Raw genomic sequence first — 9,038 nt, 5'->3', positions numbered from 1 at the left:
GTTTTATATTAGTTCTTTGAGTTTGAGAAAGGCACATTACGAAAAAAAATTTTTTATTTTAAATATTAACTTCACTGTCATTAACAAATCCTCTCCCGTGGCCTCATGTGAAAGTAAATTGTCCATCGTATGCACACTTCAAAATTTCGGCAGAAGGTAGTAGGTCATCCGGGTACTTTTTATGAGTAGCCTATACTGTGAATTCAAACATACTTGTCACATACTGTTTTTCGCCTACTAGTAAGTATGCGATTTTGGATGCAGCCAATGCTGTGCCTGAAATTGCCCCCTATACCCTCATTCACTATTCTCTACATTACTCCACTAACATAGTCCGCTTGAGATAGTGAATGAAAACGAGAGAGCAAATTTAGACACCGAGTGTCTCGTACGGGCTGCCGCAATTGCCTAGTTTGTGCTTGCCGTTTAATAATCATATGAAACTTAGCAAACTAACAGCTTATGTCACACATGACGGAAAATCCATTTAATGGCAGGGAACAAGTTAACTATACGCATTTACATTATTTTTTTTTACAAAATATTAATGAATTTTAATATTGGTCATGACAATTTATTTGAATTATTATCAACAATATTTTAAATTTGTCCATCCTAAGTATTAAGACAAATAAATTATAACATCACAGCAAAAAACACAAAATAACTGGTGTGTGTAAACAACATATAGATTTATTATAGATGCATTGACCCAGTATTTCATTTTAACGCAGATGCGCAACAAGATTTGTGACTTAGCTTGTGCAATTATTTAAACAAAACATTTTAAGAACCATTGTTGCCCTACCAAAGACTCATTTGCACTGTTACTATATCCAATAGTTTATTTAGCGTACCTTACTGATACTTCTTCTGAAATTTAATGTGTGTGCCTTAATATCTGACATATCTCATCTATAACCAGCCACCAAAGAACCTGTGTACTTAAAATGCTCATGAAGTCTCCTGCCTGAAGAATACAATGATTAATTGGTTACATTAGGCCCCTTTTGGGACTTATTCAACGAAGTGCCTTGTACATACCAACTGCGGTTAAAAATCTGCCTATTTTGTGGGTATATATAGCAATAGTTTCAGCTCAGATCCATCAGAGCGCATCACCTGAAGCATGCTGTTCTCGATGGGAGTGCGCTGAATGCTGTATTAAGCCACGCACTACACCGAAGGCCTTAGAGATCTTGACTAATAGGCTGCAGAACCGTTCATGTGAAAGAGACAGAACCAAAAGTGTGTCGAAATTAGTTCATTAGGCCATTAAAAGTTACTCAATCCTCATTATCACAATGTCCAAACATGGCAATAAAATTGTGAATGGCAAGCTTAGGGAATACATTAACGGCAAGACACTCAAACCATAATGCTGCGGTGTATACTTGGTTTTAAAAGATCAAAACATTTAAGCTGAGTTTGTTTAGTGCGCATACATATATTTATAGCTTGTGTAATTATTTGAAGAAAACATAACTACTCTTAACCTGCCAAAAACTCATCTGCACTGTTAGGCAATGAATAAACAAAGTGATCGCATTCTTCCAATTTGAAGATATTGACAGTTTTGTATGTCGATCCAAAGTTAGCATAGTCTAAAGTCTTCGTATTAATGTCCTTTCAATCAAATGGATTATGTAACCTTCTTAAATCCTGAAGCTGCTGGATGAAATGTCCAGCTCAGGTGAGATCAGTTAGGAGAAGGTGGCCTTTAGAGACTAGGTTGGAAAAACTGCAGGTCATCATATATTCTCCCACTGTGTAAACTGGATGAATTTTTTTTTTTTTTTTTTCTCTAGTTTCCCCATCTCCAAGCAGCATTTGTAACTGAAATGACAAGATCATGCATAATTTAAACTGCACCAGGCTACCTGCAGATAAGTTGGAGGTTTCGGTGGCCGATGGGAGCCGGTGGAGTGCTTGGGAATTGGGAAGCCAATTTCTCAATTCTGTTTGGTGCTGCATTTTTCAATTCCATTTCTGAACCACTAGAATCCCTAAATCACACCACTGATTGAGTCAACATTGCTATGTAGACCTGGTTGGGAGCCTCAAACACAGCGCCAGTTTACACTTCAGGGAAATTAACCTATGAATGGTTTTACTTCGTCTGCATGTTAAGCTCAAATTAAGTACTGTAACATTAACATACTTTTATACCCAACAACAGTTGGTATAGAATTAGTATTAAAAGCTCAAACAAGACATGTCAGCCTAAAGGTGAAGAAATATCAGCTGTGTAAAGACTGTCACAAACCATTTAGTGGTTTATTTTATGTTCCGTTTTTTATTAAGCTTGAGGGTTTTATACAAGGATTTTAAATGTCTCAGTAGGTTTAAACTATACAAGCTCAAGCTCCTTGAAAAAACACCTTTGAGGAATTTAAATGATGTTGAATCTATTGCGGAGTTAATTTGAAATCTTGAAAAAAAGATCTTCTCCCAACCTGGAATAAAAAAATGTAAATATAAAAGACTGACACATGGAGTCATTCAATAGACATTTCAAAGAAATCCTTGAATTTACGCACAGCTTACCTGGTACTTCCCCAGTCGCCAGACAAGTTGTCGGCTACACTGCGCAATATCCAGAAAGTTCTCAGCACTTGTGCACTGTCACCTAAAAGAAAGCACTGACCAACCCAAGCAGAACATGAACCTGCAAATACGCAAAAAACACCACATTATAGGATTGTGTTCCTAACCAAAGTCAACAAAATTATACAGAGGAGAAAATAAAATTATAACCAGTTTCTAACAAATTACCATTTACCAGCAGGAAGCGAGGGGGGAAAAAAGTCACCTTTTTAAGCACTGCTGATAAATGCAGTAGCAGCATCATTATGCTGTCAAAAAGCTTTCCCCAATGACGTACATTCAAAAGTAACCATGGGTCTTGACAAAATAAAAAAGCAAGGTAGTTTGGCATATAGCCTAGTGTAGTTAGTGGTTACCATGGTAAGCCATTCTACAAAAGTGGTGGCATTTCATCTGTTTAATTCCTTTTTTTTTTTTTACAATAAAACTCTAAACCCCAAGCATTACACTTTTTATATTAATGTTTTTTATTTTATTTAATTTTTTATTTAACAACTCAACTGAAAAAGTTTCTCACCACATTACGATTTGCATATTTGGACATGCATATTTTCATGCCCTTTAGTTTAGAGAATTATTTATAAAGGTTTACAATATTTTAGAACACATACCGTGTATATTTTAGTAATGTAAAAGATCATCTGCCAGCTGAAATATGACTTTTGTAGCCATTTTCAAGTAAATATGATTACCACAAATTAAATTAAAATGCAAAATCTGGTGTATCTTTGCATGCATTTAAAGAATATGATAAATGTTATACATATTCACGAAACTATTAATTTGTAGCAGATAGCCTATGCTATAGGAATAGTATATCAAAGTCTGAGACATATAGTGCAAAAAAGGTGGAAACAAAATAGCGACTTTTGCCGATAGAACGGCAACGGCGTTCTACTACGCATGCGCGAATTTAACTGCTAGCCTACTTCGTGACGTTCTAACGTTGGAAAAAGGCTGATTTAACAGAGACAAGTAATTGTTATAAATGTTATATTTTATGGTTAATTTTAAATTGTATCTATATGTAATTTAATACCAAAAGCAACCATTCTCTTGCTTTTACATTTTTTTTTTAAATACTTTTTGTAGGCTAAATTTTGTTAAATTATCCGTTACGCCGCCCTATGTTGTTACTTGGTCAGTCAACAGTTTACTTCCGGTCGTTGTTCTGCCGAATAATGATACGAACTCTATATTTGCATTGTTTTAAGGCTAGGCTCAGGGTAATGGTTTGTATGGACGTTAATAAGACTAAAACCACATGAGTGTGATGCTGTCCCAGCAGCTTTTTTGCTTACAGTCCCTAAAGTTATGTTACATTGACCAGTCACCCCTAACCAAGTAGCCTAAATATTGTTGAGGGGATGTGTGGTTACTTAAGTGCATTTTACCTTTCTCCCACAGCACGGAGAATGAAACGGTAGGTTGAGTCCCATCACCAACTAGCCCGAGGATTTGGGCTGTGCGGTTTAACCCAGCGGCGCCGCTCACACTCTCCACTGCGGTCAGATACACACCTCTGACCTCTGACCCTTCCGCCTTCACACGCAGCGTGGAGCCCAGCTCATTGCGCCAAACGCCGGAAATATTACAAGCGTCGACCTTAGGTGAATATCAACGATTAGCCTACTTTCATCACATGAAAAAGTCTGTTTTTTCAAAATGTAATTTTTACACTTAAAAGTCAAATACCTTCATGTTCTGTGTTGAGGACTCATTTGCAGCCACAGTTGGAGAGGTTATCAAAGTAACAAAGAGCAAATACCACATTATTGAGCTCATCTTGGTCAAAAGCTGTGGGACAGAGTGGGTCAGACTCATATTTCACTATTAAACCTGCCTACGGTAATTTGGAGTTAATTAATTTGCATATGCAGGTAATCATGTCATTGGTTGCATTTCAATTAGGCTAATTATTTTCCCTTGTTGGGAACTACTAATTAGAACTACCAGAGGGAGGCAGTGTTGTCTCAGAAGATACAATATTAAAAAGAAGTTTAAGATGACTGATTAATAATTATTTGTTAGCCTATTTACTGACTATCAAAAGGTTACTCAATATAAGGAAGATCGGGGATAGTTGTGACACTTTTTACTCCAATTAAAAGCATATCAGGGTACGTTTATTTTTAGAAAGTAAAAAAAAAAATTAATGAACATTTCCACCTTTTTTTACCCAATATACCACATAACTGTAACATTTTATGTGTCCTTTTCATCTTTCTATTTATCAAAAAATCCTGGAAAAAAATAGGCCTATAATGGTTTCCACAAACACATTAAGCAGCAGACTTCTTTTCAACATTGATAATAATGAGAGATGTTTCTTGAGAACTAAATCCGCTTATTAGAATGATTTCTGAAGGATCATGTGACACTGAAGACTGGAGTAATGTTGCTGAAAATACAGCTCCGCCATCACAGGAATAAATAACATTTTAAAATATATTCAAATACACTTATGTTAAATTGTAACAATATTTCACAATATTACTGTCCACTGCATTTTTTATCAAACAAATGAAACTTTTGTGTGTAGACCAATAGTGGGGCAAGTCGTCACAATGGAACGTGCCATTAAACATCTTATTCTAGGTTTTTCAGTTTATTTTAAATGGTAAAACAGTTATGAACAAACGAAACAATTAATTAAACAGAATTGTGAAAGCAAAAATGGCAGGTGACGTATAATCCCAAACTGTGTAGTAGTAATTATCATCCAGTGCCATTGACCTTTTCAATTCCCAGTGCATCTGGTATTTAATGTGAGTCTGCCTCGGCTGATTTGAAAGTATATGCTTCCGCTGTATGAGAAAATCTTCCTGTAATGACTCAGCAAGTAAACATTGTGCGAAATGACAGGTTACTCCAGGCCGCCGCACGGCCCTGTGTGCCATTAATGGGTTTTCACTCAACAGCTGCAGAGAGGAAGCAACTCTTATGGCATTTCAGAGAGCATTATGTCATGTGCTCATATCCAGCCTTTTCTTTCACTTTGTATTTTCTCTTTTTTTCCATTTTTCAGGGAACTGCTATTCTTCTGTGAATAGATGAAACCACACACCATACACGCATCACAGCAGTAGTCATCTGGCATGTTTCATTTATATTTTAACATGCGATGTTGCGGCATCAAAATGGCTGTGCTCCCCTGATATAAATATGCACACAAGTTTTTGGGAGAGCAGAAGATTGATGTATAAATATTAATAGAAGTTGGAGCTTGTGCCTGGCCTGATTTTTTTTTTTCTGTCCCTCTCCTTTTGGAAGAACAGGTGTGTGTATCTCTGTACCTTTGCTTTCTCGCTTTCCTCTCTGAAAGGATTATTGTGTCACTTGGGCAATGGCTGCATCAGTAATCCTTGTCCCATTGGACATCATTGCTGGTTTAACAACAAACCTCAAAATACACAGTATAAAAATCCATCCATCCATTCTCCACCTCTTCTGCTCAGTATGGTCACGGGACACCAAAAATAAATAATACGGATAATAATAAGAAAAATAAAATAATATAGTTGAGTCTATGTTTAAAACAAGGGAAGACATTTGCTTCTATTCAAGATGCATTCTCCGAAAACTAATTTTAATGTTCAAGAAAAATCAAATTTTGTTAAGTAATTTTTTTGTAGCTTAGATATTTTTTGTCTTTTCTATCTTAGACCAGTGTTTCCCAATCCTCTCCTGAAGGACCCTCAAGGCCCCAACACTGCACGTGAATCAAACACGCCTGATTCAACTCATCAGCTCATTAACCCATGTGATAAAGAGCTGATGAGTTCAATCAGGTGTGTTTGATTAGGGATACAAAGAAAACGTGCAGTGTTGGGGGTCCTTCAGGAGAGGATTGGGAAACACTGTCTTAAACTAACTTCCCCTTATTTAGTTTTCTTATTTTACTTGAGCTAGTTTTGTATGGTTCCGTCTCTCGGATTCATAGAGTTAGTTTCTGTTACTTTGCTTTTCTCTTTGATTTATTATTTAGCCTGGTTTTTCACATATCTAATTCCTAGCTTTCTCCTGTTGTGGACTTGTTTTACTTTAGTGTTTTGTTAGTCTTCCTCTTATATGTCATCATCATCAGTCGAGCTGGGCTAGAGGTCGACAAGAGGTTTCCCTCCTTTCAGTTTCTTTTGCCGGTTTCTTATATGTAAGAGTTTAGTTTTTCAGTTACTTAACCACATATTTGCCCTGCCTTGTACTTATCTATGTTTTAGTGGTTTTGTTCTTGTCTTGTTTTTCCTGTGTTGTGTGTCTGTGTGTGTGTTCGAGTCCTGTCCTGCCCAGCCTGAGACTGACCGCTGGATACTGGGCTGCTCAATCCTGTGCCCGAGTCTCCTGTCTAGATCCGTTGTGGACTGTCTCTGTCTGGACTGTGCAACTGTTACACATTGTTACACCCTATTGTCAATAAATCACCGCTCACCGCTCATCTCTGCGCTTGGGTCCGGTTATTTCCAGTGGTTCCTCACAAATTTAAATATATTTGATAACAAATATTTAAAAACAGCTTTTGAATATCTATATATCCATCTATGAATTAAAAAAATCAGTTTTCTACAATAGTTTGATGGCATGTTATGAAAGCATTATATGACAGTAGTTATTTATTTGTAAAAATTAAATTACAAATCATACATCTAAATACCAAACAAATGTAAAATATGATCTTGTAAGTTAACATAAAAAACTGCAAAGTCGAGAATTGTCTATAGGAAACAAGCAATTGTCAAATGTAACATTTCAACACTTAAATTAAGGAGCAGTAAAAAAGTTGAAAGATATTCTAATATAAATGATAACATAGAGCAAAACAAACTAAAAGACAGAGAAAGTTCCCAGTTGAACTCTGTGTAAATCCAGTTGAAGCTGACAGCATTAAATCAATTTATGGATGGTTCTAAAACACTGTCTTTCTCTCCCGCTGTTTGCCATTCTTTCCAGTAAAACAGTAGAAAACAATCCTGCTTTGTCTCTTGTAAATGTCCCCTTATAACCTTCCTTCGTCTCATCTCACCTCACTCATATCCCAACATCTGCTGAAAGAGATTTACTGCAGCATCTCTTCCCTGACTGACACCTCTTCTATTTCCACAATTGCAGAAGAATCTCCAGATTGTATGAGCAACACTGTGAGTAAAGACTTTGACAGACTTATTTACAGAATATCGATCAGGCCTAGTCTTTGAGATTATTTGTGGTTACCACATGATTTTATGGGATGTTATATACTATTTGTATTCTTGGAGATATTTGATTTCACTCTTTTGCTTTTGAGATTTCTGATCATTGGCTTTATCTCTGTCCCTTTGAATTGTAAACTCTGACATCACATAATTAAGTTTGCGAGTCATATGAGACGAGATGCGCCAGACCTCAGAGAAAGATCTCCCTGCATGAAGCCTTTGATGAGCATCAAAGCCCCTCTACAGGTGATCTACTGCAGTCCATCTAACAGCTGCTCTGCATTTAGCCTGAGGGGGTTACAAGCAGTCTATTTGTGGGTTGATTTCAATGAGATCGGGTCTAGTTGTCATGCAACATCTCAAAGGTCAAAATATGCATATGATTGTTCTCTCTAATGTGAGTTTCAAACAACTTATTAAAAATCAAATCTCATAAATTAAAAATGTATGACTTTAAAAGTTTTTGGTAATTTCTAATAAATTATTATGAATTAGTTATCATCAATAACGCAATCAAACTATAATAATATATAGTTTAAGTAAGGAATATAATATAAGGAATATAATATAAGTAAGGAATAATTGACGCCGGGCTGTTAAATTATAGAATATAAATCAGATTGGGGCTAGTTGTTCATTTGTTTTATGTATATACAGTATAGGCTATATTATATATGTATATATATATTCTGAAATAAATTAATGAATTCAATTAATGGTAATTAATTAAAAATTTCATTGAAATTAATAATTATTAAAACAAACATATAAAAGCTATACACACACACACACGTGTGTGTGTGTGTGTGTGTGTGTAGCTTTTATATAGGCTATATATATTCTAAAATACATTAATTAATTACAATTTTCATCTAAAATTGATAATTATTAAAGCATATAAACATGTAAAAAGACACACACACACACACACACACACACTCACACAGCCTACTAAATGATCATGAATATAAATTAGAATTTTCATCTGAATTAATCATTATTAATTTTGTGTGTATTTATATATATAATAATAATAATAATAATAAAATTAACAAAATTAATAATAATAACAAAAATAAGTGAATTGATTATTAAAAAAAATAATCAGAATGAATAATTATTAAAAAGTAAATAAACATATATAGGCTAAATATATATATATATATATATATATATATATTCAAAAATAAGTTAATTAATTAAATAAATTGATTACTAAAAAATTTCATCAGAATTATTCAT

At 34.9% G+C, this 9,038-nt stretch overlaps 1 protein-coding gene across 1 annotated transcript; it reads right to left on the bottom strand.

Moving 5' to 3' along the window:
* Nucleotides 1–672: 672 nt before the first annotated feature.
* On the bottom strand, nt 673–4,483 carry avd (avidin). Its single transcript, XM_079599670.1, has 4 exons — nt 4,303–4,483; nt 4,002–4,212; nt 2,548–2,668; nt 673–2,456 (listed from the first exon to the last, which is right to left on the bottom strand). The coding sequence occupies exons 1-4, from the start codon at nt 4,429–4,431 to the stop codon at nt 2,420–2,422; spliced, it is 498 nt and encodes a 165-aa protein (XP_079455796.1). The 5' UTR covers nt 4,432–4,483; the 3' UTR covers nt 673–2,419.
* Between the last annotated feature and the right edge of the window lie 4,555 nt (nt 4,484–9,038).

The sequence above is a fragment of the Phoxinus phoxinus genome (assembly GCF_949152265.1).
Source record: "Phoxinus phoxinus genome assembly, chromosome: 23".
Lineage (NCBI taxonomy): Eukaryota > Metazoa > Chordata > Actinopteri > Cypriniformes > Leuciscidae > Phoxinus > Phoxinus phoxinus.
This window is presented reverse-complemented; position numbering and strand designations above follow the sequence as displayed.